Source organism: Chaetodon trifascialis, chromosome 5, assembly GCF_039877785.1.
Source record: "Chaetodon trifascialis isolate fChaTrf1 chromosome 5, fChaTrf1.hap1, whole genome shotgun sequence".
Lineage (NCBI taxonomy): Eukaryota > Metazoa > Chordata > Actinopteri > Chaetodontiformes > Chaetodontidae > Chaetodon > Chaetodon trifascialis.
Window position 1 is genome coordinate 4,566,057 of NC_092060.1, and position 24,823 is coordinate 4,590,879.

The 24,823-nt window shown below is 44.0% G+C and overlaps 2 protein-coding genes across 4 annotated transcripts; one reads left to right on the plus strand and one right to left on the minus strand.

Moving 5' to 3' along the window:
- The first annotated feature begins 468 nt into the window (after positions 1–468).
- On the plus strand, positions 469–10,994 carry nocta (nocturnin a). Of its 3 annotated transcripts, none has more exons than XM_070963501.1 (3): positions 469–892; positions 8,938–9,231; positions 9,514–10,994. In XM_070963501.1, exons 1-3 carry the CDS (start codon positions 679–681, stop codon positions 10,398–10,400), a joined length of 1,395 nt encoding a protein of 464 aa, XP_070819602.1. In that variant the 5' UTR covers positions 469–678; the 3' UTR covers positions 10,401–10,994. The 3 variants fall into 3 exon arrangements, with proteins under 3 accessions (XP_070819602.1, XP_070819604.1, XP_070819603.1); XM_070963503.1 differs by lacking the exon at positions 469–892 and adding an exon at positions 6,988–7,122; XM_070963502.1 differs by lacking the exon at positions 469–892 and adding an exon at positions 7,028–7,122 and having other exon boundaries at positions 8,935–9,231.
- A 1,091-nt stretch (positions 10,995–12,085) lies between these two features.
- Positions 12,086–24,527, minus strand: elf2a (E74-like factor 2a (ets domain transcription factor)). Its single transcript, XM_070963451.1, has 9 exons — positions 24,232–24,527; positions 21,919–22,002; positions 19,996–20,290; positions 18,005–18,112; positions 15,400–15,513; positions 14,723–14,806; positions 14,281–14,473; positions 13,906–14,160; positions 12,086–13,381 (listed from the first exon to the last, which is right to left on the minus strand). The coding sequence occupies exons 2-9, from the start codon at positions 21,991–21,993 to the stop codon at positions 12,808–12,810; spliced, it is 1,698 nt and encodes a 565-aa protein (XP_070819552.1). The 5' UTR covers positions 21,994–22,002; positions 24,232–24,527; the 3' UTR covers positions 12,086–12,807.
- Positions 24,528–24,823: the final 296 nt, after the last annotated feature.

The window sequence follows — 24,823 nt, forward strand, 5'->3', positions numbered from 1 at the left end:
GGCAGTAGGTTAGCTGATCTAGGCTCTATAGGGTTTACAGGGCTAGCTTTCAGAGGAAGGTGATATAATTTGAGAACACTAAACATGAGGAACATGCGTGCGTAGAGGGACGTGCTGGCAACGTCAGAGCCGCGTATGTATGCGTCATCCCTGTCCAGTCACCGCAGTGAATGCTGATTGGTTTGTTCAGGAATGTTGAGGCCCTATTCTCGCAGGTTTCCGCTTAAGTATCAGTGCGGCTGGGACCATTGATGATAAGAGGGGGATACGTGTGTACAGCTTTTTTAAAATTTAGACTTTTATCCGTTTGCGAAGGAAAATGAAACAGTTAGATATATTTCCAAAGTATTATATTCACTTACTATAGCTTTAGTTACTTCGAATCCATTTTGGTGCCCTCGGTAAAGCATTACGGACTAGTCCATCATTTGCTAACCCCTCGGTTGCCGGCGTTCCCTGACTCACTAGAAAGAAATGATGTAACTTTTGCCGGCTTTCTCTTGCCTTCAAAAACCAAGAGAGAAAACTAGCTAAGTTAACCTTGTCTAGCCACGTGTTGGGGAACATTCTCTAGTTTTTTGTTGATTGAATGGCTCTGTTTCGTTAGCATATGTGAAAAGACCGGCACACTGCCAGTAACTTACAATTCGTTGTCCGTTGGACTCAGTACAGTAAAGAATGAATCCAGCTCGTCGCTGTTCGACTTTATTCAGCCAGCTGTGTGTGTCTTCGAGGGGGGGACCGACCGCCAGGAGAACGTTTTCACCGGGAGCGGTGTCAGCCCCGGCGGGAACACGGCACTGTCACCCTGGTGTCGTTGTCGGAGGGGGAAGCAAAGGGACCTGTCCGCAGCTGAACCAAAGCGGAGCATCCAACACTGTGGCAGCACCAGGTAATGTACACCTCAGTATGTCTTTCGGTATTCACCGACAGTGAGACCAGGCTGACAGGGCCTTTCTACCAAACTACGTTCAAAAATCTGAACGTTTCAAGTGCTCTTACTCACCAGTGTCTGACTCATTTACAGAAGTTACTCATGCTGATCGGGTTTAACCACACGAAGGCTCAAAAGATATAAGTTGCTTGTTTAGACTTATCGTTACCATTTGTGACAGTGACAGTTTTGTAAGTAACTTTATTAACGTTTCACTACCTGCTAAACCGTCTTAAAAGTCAGGCCCACTTCTGTTGTCATTTCATATGTAAAGGTGATGATGCAACAGTCACCTCTCAGGACTCCTTCCACCTCACAGAGGCTTTGAAGGGCACAGCAGTCGCAGAAATTACACCTGAACCAAACAGTAAATGTCACCATAAGCCTGAGGATTGTGAAGCCATGTGGAAACAGTTGTTTCTGCACAGAACAGAATGATCCTGAAAGCTGTCATTTGTAATATGAGCTGGAAGCCAAATTTACTGCACAGGTTTTCTAAACCCAAAACTTTTTAGATACATCACCGAATAAGAGCTCCTTTCTGAACACCTGCCGTCTGCAGTTTCAGTGGCATAACTGCACTTTTTCTTTTCTAATGTAAAGTTTACAGGATGTCAGGATGGTGAAATTCTTTCCAAAGTACGATCATCTTCAAATGTCTTGTTTCTTCTAACCAACAGTACAAACCCAAAGATATTCAGTCTGCAACAATATAAAACAGAGAAAAACATATAGTCATATTCACCAGCCTGGAGCCAGCCAGTGATTCATCACTTAAACATTGATTATGGATAATTCACCCATGAATAACAATCACTTTCAGTCATTTAGTTGATAAAATCTCAAGATGATATTTCCATGTTTTGTGTCCAACCAACAGTCAAAACTCTCAGATATTACGTTTACTGTGTAAGACCTCTGATCTCCTTATTAATCCATGGTTTATTGTTTGGGAAGCTTTTATGCAATGAGGGAACTCCTCAGTGTCATGGTTGTCCCAGACCAGTTCCTGGTCGAATTATCAAATTGTTTCAGCTGTAAGTCGCTAAACGGATTTATCAAACAGAACAAATCCTAAAACACTTGAATCTAAAACCTGGAAGTGGCAAATATTTTGTGGTTTTTGTTTTTGTTTGTTTGCTTTTTGTGCTAGATAAAACTTTATCAGAATTCTTGTGAATTAATTTTCGGTCAAATCATTGGCTTTGTTAATTGATTTAGATCGAGTTTGGAACAAAGAAGAAAAGTAACTGTTTCTGCCAGAATGTGCCCAAAATAATAAATACTGTGAGAAAATAATCTTTACTCAAGGGTTATTGCTAGACCATGACATGGTCTTCATGGGACACAGGGTGGAAGTATGGATATGAAATGAGAAATGGAGTGAGGAAATATGATTCAATTAAGGCCAATTTGACTAAAATGGTCATGATAAAAACAGAGCTGTGTTTCATCATTTTTCCCTTCTTACATTCATCATTCACAGCACAAAATTGCCACTTAGGTGGCCTTGAGGGTGAGAGTGCTTAAAATGTGAATTGAAGAATTGAGGGATGATTTGATAAACTTGATTGACATTTTTTTTGAATCCGTGATGCTCTGATGATCAGGTGGGCTGTATCATTCAACACCCACCTGACATTTATCCTTAACACCCGAAACATTAACCATATCAAACTCCTGACAAGAAATGGGAACGTAATATTTGCTCAAGAAATCCTCAGTGATCTAAATCACCATTTACATTTAAACGTTGGTTTACATTATTTATGTTGTTAGTTAGTCAGTGGTTGTAGTTTATTAATTGGCATTTAGGCTGGAAGTAACTAAAATCACTTGCTGTGAAGGATGAATGTCAGTTGGGTGTTGAATGGTAGACAGTAACACAGCCCAGCTGATTATCACAGCAGCACTGTTTCAAATGAAACATCAGTCAAGTTTATCAAATCAATGACAATTTATCGCTCTGTTTTCCAAATCTGTAACACTACCCTGATGACCTGTCAGCTCATGTTCTGTCTGTGGTGCTCTTTCTTTCATCTCTTCAGCATGGCAGCTAACACTGCTCCACTTCTATTTATTCCCTCTCTGGAACTGTCACACAGGATGTTCTTGATGTTCTCACTTGTGGCTCTTAAGCAGGTACCTCGAGTAATCTGCTGGATCCACCTCAGTTTCCTTCCTGCCACTGTAAACCATGACACTGCGTTCTTATCTCGCTGCATGTAGTCCTACATTTAGAGCCACACACGCAGCTGACGGGCTGATGTGTCACAAGGAAACAGGTCAGGTCTCGTGCACATTCCCACGTGGCCTGGGTCAGCAGCATAGTGGTGCCTTAAATTAGCCACTTTAATGGTGTCTGTGTTTGAGGCCTCTGGAGGCTAAAACTCCTAATCTGACTCCATGCAGATCTGTACTGGTCTCCACCTGTAATGGGATTGATCAGGTCCAGTTACATAACCACCCAGGCCTATATTAATTAGCTTGGAAAAGCTAAATCTCTTGGGTTAGCTTTGCAGTGTTGACAGAGCAGCACTAAAACACAAAGCTGATCTGAGGACTGTGATGAGGTTTAGTCTGTTTTACAGCTATAAACTCACAGACTTCAGAGCGGTTACATTTGTTATGTGCAGATATTATCGGCACTTATGCTTTATCAGATGTGGAGAACGACAGTCAACATTACAGATTTTAGTGTTGCTTATGGATCAGTTGAAACAATGGCTGCCTGTACCATCTTCTGTCTTTCTTTCAGTGGAATTCAGCAGTTCCACAGACGGCTCAGTGTCACAGACATACAGGACAATCCCACATTCATTCTTCACCGTGTATCACTTAATCTAATAGGTCACTCGGGTAATTCAGTTACTCTGCATGTGTTTGCCACAGCAGAGGAGACGATGGCCTGGAATTTGATCTGTGTGTGCGTGACCAGCACCACTCAGCTTATTATTCAACAGCAGGTTCACTCAGTCTTGGAACTGGACTTCTGCCACCACATGCTCTGTTCTTTACTACAGAGACAAGAAAAACAGTCGAGTGAAAAACAAGGGCGAGAATGATGCTGCTTTGAGTTGCAGGTTTCCTGCTCAATGCAGCAAATACAGATATGATTTGTATGAAACTCACTTTGTGAGCAACACTTAGCGCTGAAACTACTGTGTCTGCAACCACTATCACTACTACACGATGACTTCCCTACCCTGTCTGAGATTCCTACTGAAGATGTGGATCTGTGAGAGCACAGACACAGCACACAACTTTTTATCAAACGTCACTCATTCAGGAGGAAATAGTGCATTTATTCAGGACTGATTCAGCTGTGGATCAATCCTCATTTTGAGATCTAATCAATATTTGGGCCAGTAGGACAGTGGATGCAGGTATGCTGAGTCCAAATAAAAAACAGTGAGTGTGTGTTCATGGTAATAAAGGAACTCGTCGCCCAGGGCAACAGTTTGGCTCACAGATGTGATTTAACAGTTTTTTGACACTAGTGGAGCTCTATGGCAAGATGTGACAAGCTTTGATAGACACACAGTAGTTGTTAGTAGATTACATTCACTGTTGGTTTGGGTCTTAAATCATATAGAATATCACCAGAATTCTTTTTTTGAGTGTACTGGCTGCAGGCCATACTTGCATTGTTATCTTGTGGCGTGTGATTGGCATCTCAGGACGCGCATACGGTGAATGGAGACGGTCACATAAAGTGAATGAGAATTCTTTGCCTTCCTGGCAGTTTGTTGCTGATTGTCACTCCAGTTTACTGAGTTTCCTCTCTGGATTGCCTACGCCGTAGAGCTCTCATTCTGTGTGTGTGTGTGTGTGTGTGTGTGTGTGTGTGTGTGTGTGTGTGTGTGTGTGTGTGTGTGTGTGTGTGTGTGTGTGTGTGTGTGTGTGTGTGTGTGTGTGTGTGTGTGTGTGTGTGTGTGTGTGTGTGTGTGTGTGTGTGTGTGTGTGTGTGAGAGGGAGAGCATTCTTGAATGGGCCAGTCAGAGGGTGAGGCACGTCCTTCATCTGGCTGCCACAGCAGTCAGTGGGGCTGTCTCAGGAGAGTCAGGCTGTCCTTCCATACCCACGTCCAGCACATTCTCTGCTCCTACTCAGTCCAGCTGTGCAGAGACAGTGGACAGAGGGACGGGGAGCAAGGGACGGCAAGCAGGAAGAGAAGCAGAGCACTAGGTGAATGACCAGTGAACAGACTGGAAACTGTGTGTGTGTGTGTGTGTGTGTGTGTGTGTGTGTGTGTGTGTGTGTGTGTGTGTGTGTGTGTGTTTGTGTGTCCTTCATCCATTTTGATCCATGTAAGTACCTTTTGTCGTATGCTTATGAGGCCAATGGTTCGATCTGGTCCAGTCCATGTCATTCCTCCAGTAATACAGATAGGATGCAGTTTGACTGATGACATCTTCACTGGAGAATTGATCAGCATCTGGACTTCAAGTCATTACATAGTAAGATGAAATAATCTGATTGTTTGCAGCAAAGAGCAAAGCAGCAGCCTGACATGTAGCAGAGAGACATTGCTTGTACATATTGAGTTTTGACTGATGCTGTGTCAGAGTGGAGCTCATACAATGGTCTGGTCTTTGTGAGGCCACTGCTAGCTCTGCCCTTTTGCACTGTGTTGTATTGAGAGGTTTCTAGCCAAGCTAGTGGTGTGGCTCAAGGGACGTTGATGCCGACTGGTTGGTGGGATGACAGTTTTGGCTTTGACTGAAATATCTTAACACATTTTGAATGTAGTACCTTAAAATGTTGTGCAGACTGTTATGATCCCAAGGGATGAGTTATTAGACCTTTGGTGGTCCCTGTAGTGCTGTCATCAGGTTGAAGTATCAGTCTGTCCAATACTTTAATTCAATACTTTAAACATCTGAAAAACTGACATTCCTGTCAGCCTCAGCTGTACTTTGGGTTTCATGCTAATTGGCATGCAAGCATGCTAAAATAAGATGGCAGCCATTCTGAACATTACCGGCTAAACATCAGCATGTTAGCTTTGTCATTGTGAGCTAACATTTACGTATCTGAAAGCAAGCACAGCCTTACAGAGACATTAGCATGGCTGTAGACTGTTGTCCTTGTTGTTATATTCTTGAAAGGGTGGACAAAATATTTGAAACATCTTCAAAGATGGTGCCGATAAAACACATTATCCAACCCAGCGCACTGTGATGTTGAATATCCATCAGCTGTTGCCTAAAAGTAGTCATGCAGTTGCATCAGTTCCTCTCTTAATGTGCCAATGTGTCTGCCATGGTTTGCTTTGTTTTCTATGCGAAGGAACAGAGAATAATACATGGACTTTGGACTGGCAGAAAAATTTCTCCATTGACACACTGGTATGAAAAGTATCGAAACAGAGGGGTGTGTGTCCAAGTTAAGGCAAAATTGTGAAGTTCTTAATCTGTTCAGGCAGAAAAGCAGCACATAAATACAGTCCATTTACATTATGGTGTGTATGTGCATGTGTAGTCGGGTAGAACCATCCTCCTCCAGGGTTCTAAGTGATTAGTGTGGTGGGTTTTTACCGTAAAGCCTAACGCTGTGCAGGAAATAGTTCAAACTGACCCAAAATCAGATTAGTAAATGAGCTCGGCTAGACATGTCTCTAACCACGTAGATGTGCGACAAAGAGAGCAGCCCACGCTGTCTTTCTCTTCCTTCCTCTGTTTGTGTGTGTGTGTGTGTGTGTGTGCGCACACGCACGCATGCACGAACATGTCAAAAACTTATGTCATCCCCACTTGCACATCGTTCTTTGAACCCACCCACTTACTCACATATCCACACAATACACACACCTATCCCCCCACAGTCCATCTTCCTTTTTCCTTCCTGTTCTTCAGTCAGCATCTCTCGTCACTGTGGCCACTATGATAATGAAGTGAGTTCATTGGTCCTCCAGTCTCTCCCTCCCTCCTCAAGTCTGAGACAGGCTTACTGTGTCTCCCAGCTCTCCAGAGGTCATTCTGTCACCGAGGGAGTGGGGGGGGGGGGGGGGAGGGGTGGGAACTGATGATTCAGAGAGAGAGGGATAAAGGATGAGTCACAGCATGGACAGCTATGGAAAGGAAGAGGATAAAAGAGGGCAGGTGTGACTGACAGTGAGGTGGATTGTCCTGCTCGTCAGACCGAGGAAGAGGGAGGAAAGCTTTGACCAGACATGGAGGCCATGGGTAAGACATGTCTACTAGACACAGTGACAGGAGACAGAGGCAGGCAGCAATAAGGAGATGAACGGTTCTGTCTGAAAGAAAGATGTGAAAAAGGCTCTTATGGTCCAGAAAGTTGTACAAAGGAGCAAAGGCACATAGCAGGTATCCAGCAGCAGGTCTGCTGAGAGGACCTGATGCATGCTGAGTCATATAGTGCAGCGGCGTTCAGCTTCAGTCTCTGTGGGTGCATGCAGCCTTAATGGGCAGTGTTACACATCAACGAGCAGAACTGATTTCTGGCACCACTGGGCATACATACAGATATTCTTATATGTGCATCAGTCTCATGAACTACATTGATTGGTCCATTTATTTCCAAGGACTAGCCAAAAACAGACATTCCTACCTGCTTATTTTATTCTTTATCCGTTTCTAAACAGATTTTCCAGAAAGTTTGCGATCAAGATTGATCACATCCTAAAAATGATATGCAGAGTTGATAGCAGAGGGCCCACACCTATTTGACAGTTTGGGAAATTTCTGAAACAGGAAACGGTGTGGAAAACATGATGGAAATGCAGCATTTCTGTTCCATGTACTCGGGTTAAAGCTCCATTGATAGTGGAATGTAACAATTGTGCAAAATTCCTTTTTTTATGTATTTTTTTCCACTGGTGTATATATAGCACCAAATCACAAAAAACATTTGTCTTGACAATTTCCATATAGAGCAGGTGTAGAGGAAGGATTTGGTGACGGCGGTAAGGAAAAACAGACCAGACATGTTTTTGGCATCGTCATGGTTTTTGAAACAGCCTTAAATCAAATTACAGATCATGTGCAGCAGTGTTATACTCAGATTTCTGAAACCCTGTTGAGATGTCTGAGGGGTTTTCCAAGGTTCAAATTGTGAAAAACTCTTTGTTTGTTTCATTCCTACGGCAACATGATTATATTTCAGTATAATAGTGTTGGTATGTGCACACTTGAGCAACAAGTTTTCTCCAGTTTAGCAACATTACCCAAAATCAACCTGCTGAGCGTCTTCGTCTTCATACATGCTTCTGTCTCTACATCTGGATGTACTGCAGACACTGTCCTGCACGGCTGTTTGAGCTGTCTCCATCAGATACAGCAGTCTCTGTACATTCTGGCTTCTGACAGATTGAGCTACCAACTGACCAGCCATTGATTTAAGAGATAATGTGACTTTGTTGTGGACAGACCGATAACAGTCTATTAAAAATTAGACGAATGTTTGCTTGTACTGGAATGTTGGACTGTTTGTTGACTTAGCAGTAGTCAGTAGTCTGAACAAATGTTTGGTCTGTATGTTCTGAAACTTGTCATGGCCAAAGTAACCAAAACAACAACAAAACCTTTGTCCTGTGTACAGTAGAGACAGTTGCATGTCTTTAACTAGCTTTGCAGTGAATGTGCACAGTCTCTCAGTTCACTGGTTTTCATGCTAGTCCTCTGCCTGCCTGGTAGATATCTTGGGGTAAAGCCATATGGAAGTCATATGGAAACCACCAGGCTAACGCTGTTGTTTTCCTCAGGATTCCTGCTCATGTCTGTCTTCAGAGAGCAGACACTGGAGCCTCAGAGGACTGATAACAAGTGGGACTATGCTGATCTCCATAAGTTCTTTTGAAAGAAGAAATAACAATCTCTGTCTTGCAAACAGAAAGTTGAATTCATGAGCACTTAGGTTTTGCCGATGCAACCTTTCTTGGTCTGGTATGACCACTAGCTTATGATGTCAAACATTAGCAAACTTCAGACACGAGGCACCTTTAATGACCACACATTCCTCCCTTGTGTCCTCTCCATCAGTTTGTCCAATGGGCGGCAGCAGCAGCAGCAGGTTGTTTGGTACATTGGCCCAGTCACTGAACAGCAGCCCCTTGGCCCAACCAGACCCATACCTGGAGGAGAACCCAGACCACGACCTGGACCGGGACCTGGCTGAGATTGACCCTGACCAGCTGCTCAGAGAGTGCGAGGAGGCCCTGCAGAGACGGCCAGCCCGGCCACACCGGGATCTGGTCTATCCCAACGGCATGGCTCCCTGCCACCACAAGCACAACCCCTCCATTCGGATCATGCAGTGGAACATACTCGCACAAGGTAGAGCTCCGTGGATAAACCATACATTTGTGGCTTTGTGAGGACTTCAGTGAAAGTTAGACTTTGTATTCAAACTCAGGGGGCTAATCTCTGGCATGCTAATGGATTGGTTGTAGGGACAGCAATGACCAGACTGAAATATCTCTTTTGACTGATTGAAATGAGGTTTTGACATTCATGCTCACTAGAAGGAGAATCCTGCTGAGTTAAGTGATTTGTGGTTTTCTCGACAACTATTATAATCATTATTATTGCTATAAACATGTCTCTCTTTACTTCCAGCTCTTGGTGAGGGGAAGGACGGGTTTATCCGCTGTCCACTAGACGCTCTCAACTGGCAGGAAAGGAAGTACCTGATCCTGGAGGAGATCCTCACCTACCGCCCCGACATCCTATGTCTACAGGAAGTTGACCACTACTATGACACTTTTCAGCCAATCATGGCCAGCCTGGGTTACCACAGCAGCTTCCTGGCCAAACCCTGGTCTCCCTGTCTGGATGTGGAGCAGAATAATGGTCCTGATGGCTGCGCTCTGTTCTATCGCCACTCGCGCTTCTCCCTCCAGGCCACAGCTCACCTGCGGCTATCAGCCAAGATGCTGCCCACCAACCAGGTGGCCATCGTCCAGACGCTGACCTGCCGGGTGACGGGCCAGCAGTTGTGCGTGGCCGTCACCCATCTGAAAGCTCGTAGCGGCTGGGAAAGGCTGCGGAGTGCACAGGGCGCCGACCTGCTGCAAAGTCTACGCAGCATAACGTCCCGAGGTGGTAGCAGCAGCCAGAGCAAGGTGGCGCCAGACAACGTACCTTTAATCGTGTGCGGGGACTTCAATGCAGAACCCTCAGAAGATGTTTACCGGCGCTTCAGCTCCTCCCCCCTTGGCCTGAACTCTGCATACAAGCTGCTGAGCTCCGACGGACAGACGGAGCCAGCCTATACCACCTGGAAGATCCGCCCCTCTGGAGAGAGTTGCAGCACTCTGGACTATATCTGGTATACCCATGATGCTTTGAGTGTGGAGTGCCTGCTGGACATTCCTACAGAGGAGCAGATCGGCCCAGACCGCCTCCCCTCCTACCACTACCCCTCTGACCATTTATCACTGCTCTGTGACATCAGCTTCAGGGAGCAGCCCCATAGGTGTCGGCTGCCAGTCCTGGACCAATAGGACAGTGAGTGGACTGCATGTCCACAAACAATACTGAACCTCTACTGGAAACCAGAGTGAGGAAAGAGAACATGACAGTAGCTACTGGTTTCAGGCTCATTTTAAAGCCAACAGACGGAGGGTGGAGTCAAGTCAGCAAGTGAAACCTGATTGGAGCGTGAATATTTTGTAGATGTGAGACGGACACAAATAAGCCTGTCACTTTCTCTGATGTTGCTCTTATTTTAATGATAGTCATACTGGGGAACAGCAGAAGTGAACTGAGACACTGTGACATCACTTCTGCTGGAATAAAATCCTTGTAGTTTCAGGAGTTTTTAGGAGTTTTGGATCTGATCCACTGAGCTGTGAACTTCAGCTGAAATGGCAGCTAAGGGGTTCATCTGCACTTATTTATTGTTTCCATTCCGCACATAAGACTATTATCATTACTGTCACTAAATTACCCTTTATACTTTCTATCAGTGGTTATACATATATATAGTTTTAAAATAGATTATTTCAGTTTGAGATTGGTAATCGTGTTGTTGCTGTAACTACACTGAACATGAGGAGAAATGTTAATATATAAATAAAGTCATTATTTTTACTTTTTGTTGTCCAGTTTGATTTCCTGATGATTGATGATGAATTATGTTGTGATTGTTTCTTTTATTTCAGCTCACACAGGGATGGGATGGAGTTTCTGGTCACACTGTTTGATATGTAGGATTTATCAAGTGAAGACTGCTTATTAAGGAAAAGCCACTCAGGCTCTCTGGTGTATACAAGACATTATGTGGGGTTTGTTCATGTTTCAGCATACAAAGTTAATTTAGACAATAGTGTCCAACGCATTTAATGTCAGCAGTTTGTGTGACAGTGTCCACACACACACACACAAACAGCAATTTGTTCAAAAAGGAATGAACAAATGCTTTCTTTGTAGTCGTAATCGTCTTCCTCAGCAGGATCTGAGACATAGTTGAAAAGCTCTCAGTATGGCGAGTAAAGGGACCTTGAGCAAATGTCCAAACACAAGCTCCCAGAGGTCCCAGACTCAAATTGATGAAGATGGCCGCGTATGATGTTGGAAAATGAGCCAACACTTGATGTTTATTTTTAATGTCAACATTCTAAATGTGTGATCCTAACATTAGCTACATACCCAGCGTTAGCCTTTCGTTCGATACTAGCATTATCCCGAATGACTTGCTGTATTTCCACTGTTATTTCTTTATGCAACATGTTTTGTTGTTGTTAATTTAACTTGTTTCATTCATTTGCAGTGTTTTTTCTCATCAAAGTGGTGGAAGTGTTTTCTGAAGTCGAGCTCGACTCCACTGTAAGCTGTGGATTTGAGTCTAGAAAATATTTCCACTTTGATTCTTTACACATAAAACCAGTGTGGTGTAGTTTCCTTCAAATAGTTTAGATGAACTGATTTTCTATTCGATTTCTGCATCTGAAAGTGATGCAAAAAAGTGAGGAGTGAAATCACCTCTGCCAACCGCTGTCCAGACAAACTTCACACAGGAGATCGGCCTGTGCAGTGACAGCAGCACACTGCCTCTCTGTGGCCTGATCTGCAGTTTCATTTGGATTCAAGCATTTCTTTTCAAAAGTGCCAAAAAATGTGTCACTGAATACTTAACCTGCACATTATTTTTCAGATGGCTGAATAACACAACTTCAGACACTTTCAATTCACATTTGTTGTTTTTTATAATACATAATTCAGTAAAATCTACTTCAATACACTGATAGTACAAGAAAAAAATAGTATATTATACTTCAGATGTGGAGCACACCATTTAGTCTCTTAACTTGACGCAGACATCCTTTCACTCCCTTTTTATCAACAGTAAAAAAAGACAACAAGTGTGGGGAGAATGTGACAGTGCTGTGGAGTAACAGAAGCCAGCAGAACAAACCATTAGACCGAAACAGATGAAGCAACAAACAGATGAATTCAAACTATATCTGTACTGATACATACCTGCTGAGTATCAAAAAACGCTTTTTACATATCTGTTTACAACAAAGTCTTGTCAGGCTTTTTATATTATATTTGATTACAAAAAGGAGTTTTTTCATTTACAATCTAAGGCTGCCCATGTCTTCTGAGCTCTGAAGGATCTCTGTGTGTGTGTGTGTGTGTGTGTGTGTGTGTGTGTGTGTGTGTGTGTGTGTGTGTGTGTGTGTGTGTGTGTGTTTTTTTTTCTACAACAGTCCCTTTAATCCTTTGTGGGGCTTCAGCTGCTCCAGAGTATGAGCACGCCTCTCCCTGGAGACCAACATTAGGCTGACAGTCTGAGCCAATCAGAGAGGAACTCTGCTCTGTGGTGGGGTGTGGGATGTGCACTTCCTCAGCAGTGTCCACAGTCACTTTCAGTGCCCCCCGTGGCCCCGGCTCAGGGCGGAGCTCTCAGGATGATGGGGTTTCTGCTGATGCTGCTGGTGGGCTTGCGGAAGGCGGAGCCTCAGATGCTGCCTCTGATTGTGCTGCCTCAGGCTGACTGCTGGAGGGCTTCAGGGGTCGGGCTGGGGTCTTAGGTGGGGCAGGGTGAGGCTGGCTGACCTGAACCGAGAGCTGCGGCAGCGGCTGGGCCACCGCTGCAGGTTTAGCCAGGATGAGCTGCGGCGTCGGCCGGCCTGACGTTAGCTGGACCGCAGGCGTAGTGGCGGCAGGTTTTGGGGCGGCCTGTGAAACCTGTGCAGCGACAGGTTTGGCATGGATGAGCTGCGTGATCTGGCCTGACGGGTTGGCCTGCATGAGTGTGGCCAGCTGGTTGGCCGGGATGGTGATGATGGTGATTTTCTCTCCTGCTTTGGAGCCGGTGGGCAGCATGGTGGGCAGAGCCTGGATGACCAGTTTGGGGGGAGCGCTCGCAGAGGTGTTGGCTACTGTTACTGGGACTCCCGTGGTGAGGATAGAGGAGGAGTTTAGCGTCACCTGACCCAGCGAGTTGGTCATGACCACTGGCATGGCTCGGATGGGCCTGCAGGAGAAAGCACAGGGAGGCACTCATTACATCCCTGCTGTGCACAGCATACACAGCATACCTCTGATGTACATGAGTTCCACACAACACACAGATGGAAACAATGAAATGAATGATTAGCTGTTTCAGTTTCATTGTCAGTTTCAATGCTTGTAATGTTTGACACCTGCTGATGCTGGAAGATGATGGTATGAAGGAAGAAGACAGGCTACACCATGAATGGGTTTAAAACTCATTTTGCCATTTACTTTCTGGGTGGATGATAAATAGATGTTAGTGCAGATGAGGTGGAAAACAGTACCCTTCACCTCTCTGTGTTCTGAATGTTGTGCTGCTGCAGCCTGAATGTGACAGCGCTCACTTCAGACCTGTGCTCTGGTCCAAGTGCTACAGAAGTGACTCAAGTCTGACCTCATCAGGTTGTCGTGACTCGTAACTCTTACATACAAGTGACTCAGGCTCTTATTCAGACATTGAGACCAACATGTTCAGTTTGATCTTGACAAACAGCAAACAGAGACCTGGTGGCGGCGTTGCTGGGGATGACAGTGACGTAGGTCTGCTGAGGCTGGGTGGCAGCGGGGGAGTTGGTACCAAGGCTGGCGGGGCCCTGCTGGTGAGCTGGGTGCTGGCCAGTCACCACACCATCACTGTCCTCCACCTCCTCTCCGTCTTCCTCATCATCAATCACCCGGATGTTCTTGGGCATGTCTTTAAACTGGTAGGCCAGACGCTGACCCTCCACTTTTGCCAGGATGCCGCGCTGGTAGTAATACCTACACACACACACACACACACACACACACACACACAGAATATCAAAGTTACTGTATAGGACAGGGACACACTTTGCTCTGGACTGTGCAGGACTGGGTGCTTGTGGCGGCCAGGCTGACCTCAGGGCTCGGCCCATGGTCTCATAGTTCATGTCAGGCTTGTTCTTGTGTTTCCCCCACAGTTTGGACACGGCCTTGGAGTCGACCAGTTTGAAGATGCCCTTCTCCCTCTGCATCCACTTTATGTACCTGGGACAAGTGTTTTTATCCTGCAGCAGCTCCAGCAGGAACTCCCACAGGTAGGTGGTGTTGCCTTGAGGACACAAAGTACATTGTGAAATGAAGCTCTGTATCACAGCCACCTTCACAGGCATGTATCAATACAGTTTCCACTGACAGGACATGTGTAACATAAATTTGTGTCCTTAATCTTCTTCAGTCAGTAGTTCAAGTGATTAAAAGGGGTGGATTTTCTTCCCCAAACATCATTTATCTGGTGGTCAAATCAATTCGTGGCACACTGTTACTTGTGCCCTACTTAGACTTCAGAGCTGGGACAAACCTTTGCCCTCCCTCGGCCTCTTCTTGATCCCCAGGTCAAAGGAGCCGTTGGAAGCAGGCTGGTGTGTCTTGGGCTTACGCCCACCTGCACACAAACATAAACACAAACACACGCACAGTCAACATCAGTGGTCAATGTGAGCCTTGTCACATCCTTTTAGGAAGACTGTCAACACTGAACAGGTGGAAGTGCTGCTCCCCACTGGCAGAGTTAAGTCCATGATCAATTTCAAACATGCTTGATACTTTTGTTGTTAGTCTTGTAGTGTACTCACCCACCTCACTGACTCATCTGTTGCACTGTTGAGATTAGGGATGTTAGTGGTTAAATATTAATCATTTAACCACTGAGAATATGTTGACCGGTTTCGCATGTGGGTCTACAGGTTTATCTGCATATACACACAGTGTGATGCACACCGGTCCAAGGCCATCACCCAGTCAGTGTGCCTTATGACTGAGACCCATATGCACTGGGTTTAGCATACATGCTACATGCTAAATAGCTCAAAATGGAGCCCCCAATGGTGACTTCTACATTTGCTACACTGCTGAGGAACTTCTTCATTCAGTGAGGAGTTTGAGGACGTTCTGCCATTTCTCACTTCTTCTGTCAAACCCTACTCTTGCTCAGATAGCACATGTCATTTCATGGAAAGCCTGAGCACTGACACTGACCTCCTCTCTTCTTCTTGGCAGCAGGTTCACATTCTGGAGGGATGGGGAAGGACTCTTCCTCTATGGCCCCACACTCTGTAGACACCTCCACCACCGTCTCCATCATCACATCTTCTGCAGGGTTCAAGCAAAACACAGCATTTACAATATTCTCTCAATACCCTGCTGGGGTGTGAAGCGAGAGACCCACAGCGACACTGTGTTTAGGTGTTGCAATAGCACCCTTATTAAGATGCTTATAGCAGTTAGCATCATAAAATACTTGAGCATGGCTGTGTGTGTCTGTTACACATGAGCCTGTAATAGCAGACCCTCACATTAAATATCACCACTAGCCTCCTGGCTACAGACTGGTTCCTTACAGAAAGAGCTGAAGAGACAAGAGCCGAACACACTCCATCACAGACACATGGCTCTGTTCATACTGCACAGTGTGTCTGCACACAGATGTGTTCATATGTGGGTCACATGTCAGATGCACAAAGTAGAATTTGGGATACACACTGGTGGTGGTGGACAAGTTTGCATGTTCTTCCCGTGCATGTGTGGGTTCTCTCCAGGCACTCCGGCTTCCTCCCACAGACCAAAAACATGCTAGGTGTGAGTGTGAGTGTGAATGGTTGTGTGTTTGTGCCCTGCGATCGACTGGTGACTGGTCCAGGGTGTACCTCCTGAGCCACAGCCGTCTCACTTCAACAAGTAATGTCTGGATGTGTCCCATTAGGCTCAAAGCAGCTTTTATAGTTAAAAAGGATTGTGAAATTGTTGATTAATTTCATCCCATGGGTGAGGCATACCACTGTCAGTGGTGTATTCAGGGTAAGGAGTCTGGTGAAAGACGTGACTTCCCTCTCCGAGGTTGGAATGAGCCCTGATAAGAATACATGTTGTGACAGCTGCTCAGTTTCTCCAGTAGTCCAGTTTTCCTTTGCAGAATGGCAAAAGATCCAGCATGAATGACGATGTTCCTGTTACTTGGAGTTGTAGAGAGGATAACTGGACACAGCTCAGTTAGCTCCCGACAGATCATCGTACATGGTTAGTGCTCAGTCTTTGCCATTCCTGATTACAGAGCCCCCAATCAGAATGGTGTCTGGCTGATCAGGTGTGGGGTTGCCAGTATCTTTTCTGGCCCTTGGCCTAGCAGTGGTTTTTGTCAGCCTCAATGCAAGCACTGGTTAGTATTATCACACCTTTATTCATTCAGTGGGTCAGTTAGTGGGTCATACCTATTTTGCACTGCAAGTTCAGGTGGGGCAGTGAGTATTGGTGCCATCTTCGTTAATTTCTTCTGGATTTGCCTTTGCAACAGGCAATGTCCAGATCAAGTCTTATTGGACTTGATGCTTTCAGTCTAGTGCTGGTGCTGTGCCAATAGGAAGCGTTATTAGGGAAGGCTAGTTTGGGAGTCATCACAGGTGATCCAGTAGCAGCGGGACATGTCCAGGGTAGCATGTCAGCCACATCCGTGCTAGGATGTTTTACAGTGAGCTAAACGTGTGCCTATTTTCAAGCACCTTGTACAGCAGCTACTGCAGAGTCTGTGAACTGCTCCTTCTCACATATCTGATGCAGCAGTTCAGTCTTCTTTTCAATTTGTGCAATTCTTTCATTCAGTCCCTCACACTCCACGCAGCTTACAGATTTTGCCATCTTGTTTCCATCCCAGGTGTCCAGTCAAACACACAGAAAAAAGTCTTGAGCTATTGGAGGTCATGCTTGTGCAGTATTGAAGAAGTAATACATGTGATTTAAAATAAATATGGTGGTAGTCCTCATTGTCTTTCAGACAAGTCCTACTGATTTATAAGTATCAAGGATCCACTTTCCGAAACTTTTGGCAGAAAAAACAAGGATATCAGCAAAAGAAGGGAAGCAAAGCAGGAAGCAGGCAGAAAAGCATCTGCTCTGTAGGAGAGCATGAAGTACTGAGGAAGTCTTTTATTTTTAAATAGGGCAACTATTGTCATTATAGACTGATCTGATCATTTAGAATTTTAAATACAAATGTCCACAACTTGTTACCAGATCTATAGAGACGTCTGTCCTGTCAGTCTGTGAAGCTAAAGCTAACATTAGCAGTTACAGTGCAGAGCTGTCAAAGGTATCGCTAGTGGTCATCAGTCAAATGTCAAGTCATTTTCAGACATGTCAAACCACAGATTGTCATAATTACATTATTACAATAACCATGTTGCTATTATCAATAAATGTAAGGGCACCTTTGAAAACCATGTGAAATAGCATTTGAATGATATTTTATATATGTCGTCTTTTCTTTTGCTGACTGGTTTTTACAAGCAGCTGCATTATTGTAACTGATTCTGTTCCTCAAGATAAAGCTCTGATTAATCCTGTTTGGTTTAATATCATGTAAATCACAACTACAGGTCTGGAGTTAAAATACAGAACCTAAAAGCATAAAAAAAATTTAAATTGGATGTGTGGCTTATTACCTCTGCTGAACAACACTTCTGACTGCTGCAATCACTTGACATCTAAGCCAACACATGCCGATGGTTATATCAACTTGCACTTCACTGTCCGTATGACTCAGACTGCTGTGTCTATAAAACAGTGGAGGAATGGCAGGCTGTGTGTTTACCTGTGCTGCGTTCATTGTGCAGTCCTCCAGGAGACTCCATGTGGAGAAGGGCTTCGGCTGCTTCAAAGGTTTTGTCAAAACAAACCATGTCATGACCCGACATCTCCACTGAGAAGAGGAGCAGAGAGAAGGTTGTCAGCACACACACCTCTGCAAACAACGCATGCGGGTCAGCAATACGACTCGAACTGAGGCATCAAATAACAAAAGCAAAACAAAGACCCTGGCTCTAGTGAGAAAAGGCTACATTCACAAGAGTACAGTGCTGCAAGCTTAACTATTTTGAAATGTTAACTTCCTTGTTTGAGGTTTGTAGAGGCAGTCTGTTCCTCCCTTCCTGTTTCCTGTAATCTGGCCTAAATCATTATATGCCATACCTGCCAGCAGAGGGCAGTCTACTGCTGTCATGCACATCAACAGCAGTTCAAGGGGAGAAGAAAGCACTTCTCTCAAATGAGTGCATACCCTGAAGTGAACATTAATATGAATAACACAACATGTGCAGAGTCCAATTACATTTAGGAAGACAGACTGCATCACGTACTACTCTGGATTCATAAAAAGTTAGATTATTAGCGGCACAAAAAATGGATTTCAACTGAGTGTTTTCCTTGCATGTTCCTTACAAATGCCAAATCAACTCATAAGGTTGAGAAACAGTGCTGCGGTCACAGCTAGTTCCCATCTCACCAAATCTCACGCTAGCTTGCATGTAGCTTGCAGCATTTGGCTCTCCAAACAGCTTTTCAGTTTGTTTCACTGATATGTATGGGCTTCACATGAAGATGGTGAGAAACCATTCCGTTTTTTAACCTTGTGTTTTGAGTTAACTTAAACGACGCATTTTAATCTTTTAATCAACCTTTCTGTGCAGCAAAAACATACAATTTCTACGCTCACTCTATAGTGTATGGGCACTCACACTGAACAAAAACAAACCCCTGATAGATTTTGTTCATTGAACAATTCCAAGATGGCCCATCCTAAAAAAATAATAGATGGGATTTTTTTCACTTGTTCTAACAAAAATGCTGACCATGAAGCATGAAAAAAAGGAAGAATTTACAGCCTGGACGGCTGGAGGATGTGAGCCTGTACGTTTTGCCGCAAAGTTCAGTTTTATTTCTATCACAGTCAACTCTACAGTTTGAACCAAAACATGTCAAATACCAGTAAACTATGAATATACTTGTGGGAAATCAAAACAAGTCCAAAATTAAGCATAATCTGTACAGCATGAGGACTGTGTTTATCTTGTGTAATGTACAGTAGATGGTAGATGGACTGTATTTATATAACATGATGGAGGACAGGGTTTACTTACGAGAGGGACTTAAATGAAATCCTAAAGATGTTATTGGATGGCTTGAAAGTGGGCATGGGTTGGCAAATACAGCGTGACAAGGACTGGTAGAGAGGTACAAGCTCTGGAGGAGCAGGACTTTTAGCCGTCACGCACAACCAGGCCTGCAAACTCCAGAGGGATGACAAAGGTTCTGAGAAAAACGCCGACCTTCAGTTTTTGACAAACCACATTCTGTGTGTCACCGCAGCCACTGGGCCAAATAAAGTAGCTACAAAGAAAATGCATGCTCATTTTTTTCCCCACTGTACACATATTCACATGGAGTCGTGTTTGCATATGATGTTTTCCAGTTAAAAATCCTGCTCCTTCTGATCAAAATTACTCTAATGCGTTTGCTTGGATTTCAAAGTTCAGTTCCATCAGATTCCCTGACCCCTCCCTACCCACGACTTCAAGGTCGATGTTGTACGCTGAAATTTAGCATGCTACAAGGTAAACGCAAAGTCAGCGGAGAGACACAGGACTATAAGTTTGATGCCACTGAAGCCCTGCTGGAGATAACTTCAGCAAAGGTCTAGATGTATAGCTGAGCGTCATAATGTTAAATAATGCTTAAATTATATTTCTCGGCCATTGGGGCTGTAATTATCGTGAAGCCATCCACCTTAACACTCAGAGGACTCACCAGAGTCAGACGCCTCTGTGACCACCTCCTGCTCCTCGGCCACGTCCTGCATCAGGTACGTCTCATCGTCATAGACCAGGACCTGTGCCGAGTAGCACTCCTCCACCTGTGCACTGGGCACCTCCTCCACGATCACTGCTGGGCATCCCTCCTCCTGCAGCACCACGCCCTCCTCCTCTTCCACCTCCTCCTCCACCTCCTCTCCGCCCTCCATGATCACCGCCTCAATTTCCTGCTGAACCACTTCTTCCTCCTCCTCCTCCTCTTCCTCCTCCTCGGCCGGCTGCTGCTCACACTGAACAAGTTTGAAGAGATGTGAAAAAGTGAGATATTTAGTCATGTCATCGTTCCCAGATCCCAGCAATGAACTTGGTCAGTATAATGTGATCATTGCTAAAAACAGAAAATGAACCCATGTGTGCATCCAGACTTTTGCCCGACTATTTGTTCTGGAATTTTTAACCATTGATCTTATTTGTCCTTTCAATTCAATTCACATCAACTCATCTTCTTTGAAAGTTGTCAATACCCAGTAAATGTGCTCAGCAGTGGCAGTGGCTCTTTGGACTGACTGTTCAGTGAGTGGAGGACAGCAGCCTTACTCAAAAGGGAACGAGCTGTAAATGTGCTCACCCAACGACCAATCACTGATCACCAGTGATGGTCTCCTCCATTGTTTTTGGACTAGTTGTGTTTTGTCTTTAAAGGGGGACTTTTATTCCACTGCCTGGATCCTCTAATTGATGTTCCACAGTCTATGAATCAGTTTAGATGAATACATATATTATGACAGCAGCTTGAAAAACAATACATAATGCTACAGAGTCCATATGCAAATTAGCAACGTCATTTGTTTTCAAGCAGGCTTTTATAGGCTTTCCATTAAAATCTGTGACACTGGGATTTACAGAATACTCTGCTCGAAATTCCTATCTTCCACCTCTCTATTGTTTCTTAGCATGTCAGTTGTATTGTTCATGGACGGTACAGATTTGGTTTTGCCTTAAGCCTCATTTACACCCTGTCATGGAGTGTCTGCACTGCTACCCCATTACACAGTGAGAGAGTGGGCGTGTTGATGATGTTGAGTGTCACTGCTTTGAACTCTTTTCTCCTTGCTTGTATATTGCTTTCCACTCTTTCGTCAACACTGTGAATACATTCAAATACACGTAGTATTGATACCAACATAAAAACAGTTACCACGATGGAGGAGTCCTCTTCCTCCTCTCTCCTAAGTCTCTTCAGTCTTAATATCAGATGAAAAAAATCCCCAAGATAGATATGAAAATATCCCAGGTCTACACACCGTTTCCCTGCTGCTTCTCTCTCTTCTCTTAAGGTCCTGGATTAAATGTTTATTTCAACCAAACCAGAGTTGGTGGAGATGACTGGAATAATGTCAGGATGAACCAAGATGGTTTTGGTGAGTTTTATTTTGTTTCTGTCAGTTTGAATAAACGTGCTGTTAGGCTGCCAAAAGCAAAATTAACAGAAACTGACATCCCTACTAGGAACATCACACATAGTAACGTTATTCTAAATATGACTGTACTTTATTTCCCAGCATTCAGTGTTCACTTCAGTGTTGTGTGACCATCACTGTTTTGGCCAATGTTAAAAGGATAATGCTCGCTCACACCTAAGGAGTGCAAGCAACAGGATGCTGACTGCAGTTCACTTAACGGCTACCTGTGTCATTAATAACAGAGATTTTTCTAAAACTTCCACATAATACCAACAAATGGACCCTTGATAGTTTTCAACCAAGATGTTTATAATCATATATTTCAGCTCGGACAAAACAGCCCTTCAAGTACTCAAGTACTTCATAGAGGAAAGCTGAATTACTGAATTACTACCTCTTCAACATAGAACTTCACTGACTTCATTGACGATCGTTGTGGGGACACACAGGCTTACCTGCTGGGGCTCCTCCACCACAGTGACATACTCCACTATGTTCCCTCCACCGTCTGACACTACCACAGAGGTCATCACTCATTCCTACCAAAATAAAAGCACAGGCAGTCAGGATGGAGATGGCATTGCTAACATAACAAAGCTGAATGATTTCTATGCATGATTCGATAATATCATTCATATCCAAGTTTGGAGAGTGTGTTTGTGTGTTTGAATGTGCAGGGGGTGGGGTCATGTGAAAGCCCCATGGGTGTCTGCTCCCCTCATGACTTGTAATGTTGTGCTTTTTGTTGTGAGGAAAGAACACCACATCACCCTCCAGTCTAACATCATCTGGCAACTGCAGTCTTAAGCTACATTCAGCTTACATGTGATCTAACAGCAGGCATTTGATTTCAATAACACAGTCAATAAAATTATAAAAAACACAACTTAGACCTTCGTCCAGCATTACACTCACAATAAGAGGCAAGAACATCTTTACACTGGAGGCACAGGCTACAACAACCAGCAATGGAGTCACTTCAAATACCTGAGACAATACGACCATTAACAATTGATACTAAATAATAATGATAACAATAGCTTGTTTGCATATGATGTCACGTCACTCTTTTGTTGTGGCGCGAAGTGCAGGAGAGGAAGTGATTTTCTGCATAGGAAGCACTGTAACGCACTCATAAGTCCTGTTTTGCATTGTTTACAGTTGCTCAAATCAGTCAAACTGAGGAACCATGTGGAGTTTTCAATCAAGTACCAAAAGGTGGATGAAAAATACAAGAAAATCACAAAAAAGTGCTGGAAAAAAAACAGTCATCTCGATGCACTTTGTTACTGTGGTCATGGACCCAACCACTAACAAGAAAGTTGATGCCTCCATACTTTTCTACACCTTCATTTGGTTTCTGGAGTAGAACAATGTCTGAATGAGCATAGGTTTAAAGCAGCAAATCTTTCAGTTCAGTTGAAAAATCGCTCCTCTTTATAACATAAGGGTGACGTCGAATATGTTCTGATTTTCTGTTTACACCTTTCTCTCGTAATTTCATCGCTAGTTGCACAGTAAAAACTTTCCTCCATCTTGATTATTGCAGTTTTCACTTCCTGTCCTACATTTGAATTTAACAATGGCGTCATGTGACTGTAAACAACCTATTGGCACCTGTACAGTACAGCTGTTGATGTTTCATATTGTGAGTTTGATGCCTAAGAGGTCTTTTACCTAACGGCTGGGTTTTAATTGAACTGAGGGCCAACAGTGTGTGGGCTTTCATAACACTCTTTGCATGATTGCAGATTTGCCTACACACCTGTCAAGCACGCATCTTTTTTTTTCTTTTTTCTTTTTTTTTTTTTTTTACAAAACACTTAATTTGTTATTTTAACAATACTACAAGTTATAAAGCTGTGTGACACTGGTCACACGACGCTTCTGTGATAAACTCGGTGGGTTGGACTGTGCATTATAGGGAAACCAGATTCAAATCATAAATGTATCATATAAATATTGCTCAAAGCATGAACGCAGAGCTGTGCAACGCCACAGAGGCTTATAGTGTCGTATTGTGCTTATACGCGGTCGAAATTGCCAAAAGTCCAATGAAAGTGAGATTTTAGAATGTGTTTTTCCTCCTAGTTCATCATTTACTGGAAACAAGGCAACTATCGTGCATACATGCAAATCGAGATGCATAGACAAAAATCGTAACGTTACCGTTGGCTAAATGCCAGCATGACTAAATCAAAACAGAAAGAGTGACTGAAAATATAGGCAGTGTCCATTATGTCAGACACGGCTGACTTGTCTAAAGAGAAGGCAGGCACCGACTATTCTCACCACACAAGCTAATGTTTACTATCTGAGCGGGTCTGCACGTCTGTGTGCTCACTGAGTCTGTAGCTGCAGCTCTGGATTCCCAGCTAACTAGTTAGCTAACAACAATGTTGTTAGCTACTTACTTATCATGACTTAATCAACTTTGTAACTTCTGCTGCAAACATTATTCCCTTTGTTATGTAACGTCACATAATTAATGTAATGAAACTGAAAAAAAACACTGCATTCTCGTCTTAAAAAGGAAGATTACCCAAAACCCAATAACTTAGCAACGGCTAGCATTAAGGTTACTTACTGAGCTCCAAACAGTTAGCAAATAGCTAGCTAACGTATATGTGTGTATTTAACGAAGAGTTGACGGAGAAACGTTACACTGTCACTGACTGGCCAATACAACAAATTATGACACCTGCTTATGAAGTTGTGATCCATCAGAGCCTATTGATGTGTTAAAGCAATGAGTACCCCCACCTTACCTTGTTTTGCTTTTGCTAGCGAAAAGTAAGCTCCACGGATCGCACTAGCTGGGCCTGGCGTTAGCTAACGTAAGTTAGCCAAGTTGACAAGGCCAAAACGTTTACTTCGCTTGCATACACGAGTGTTTGCAAGTCCTTCGTCCCTCAGAATCACTTTGTAGACAACTATATTCGTCCTGTGTTGATATCTAAAGGGTGAGCGTGGGTTAAGGCCGTCAACTTGCTGCTTTCTTGCTATCCTGTATCTTTCCGGCGCGCCGCCTCTTCACCACACCGGATCCAGCGGGTCAAAGCACAGAGCGCCGTGACGTCACGAGGACGATCCCCATCCACAGTGAATGCGCAACCTCCTGCAGCCTGGGATCCTGCGTTGTGTATGAACGTCCAAGATCTGCTGAATGTCTGTGCTCACAATATTCTATAAAGACGCAAAAGGTTTATAAAGGAAAAACGAGAACAACCTCATATGTACTTACTGGTAAGATGTAAGATTGGAACTCCTCCACTGGTTCATAATCCCAAATTTACTCATAAAAATCGAACCTGTAATTTTACAATCTCCAACACAGTCACCCTAATGGATAACTAAGTT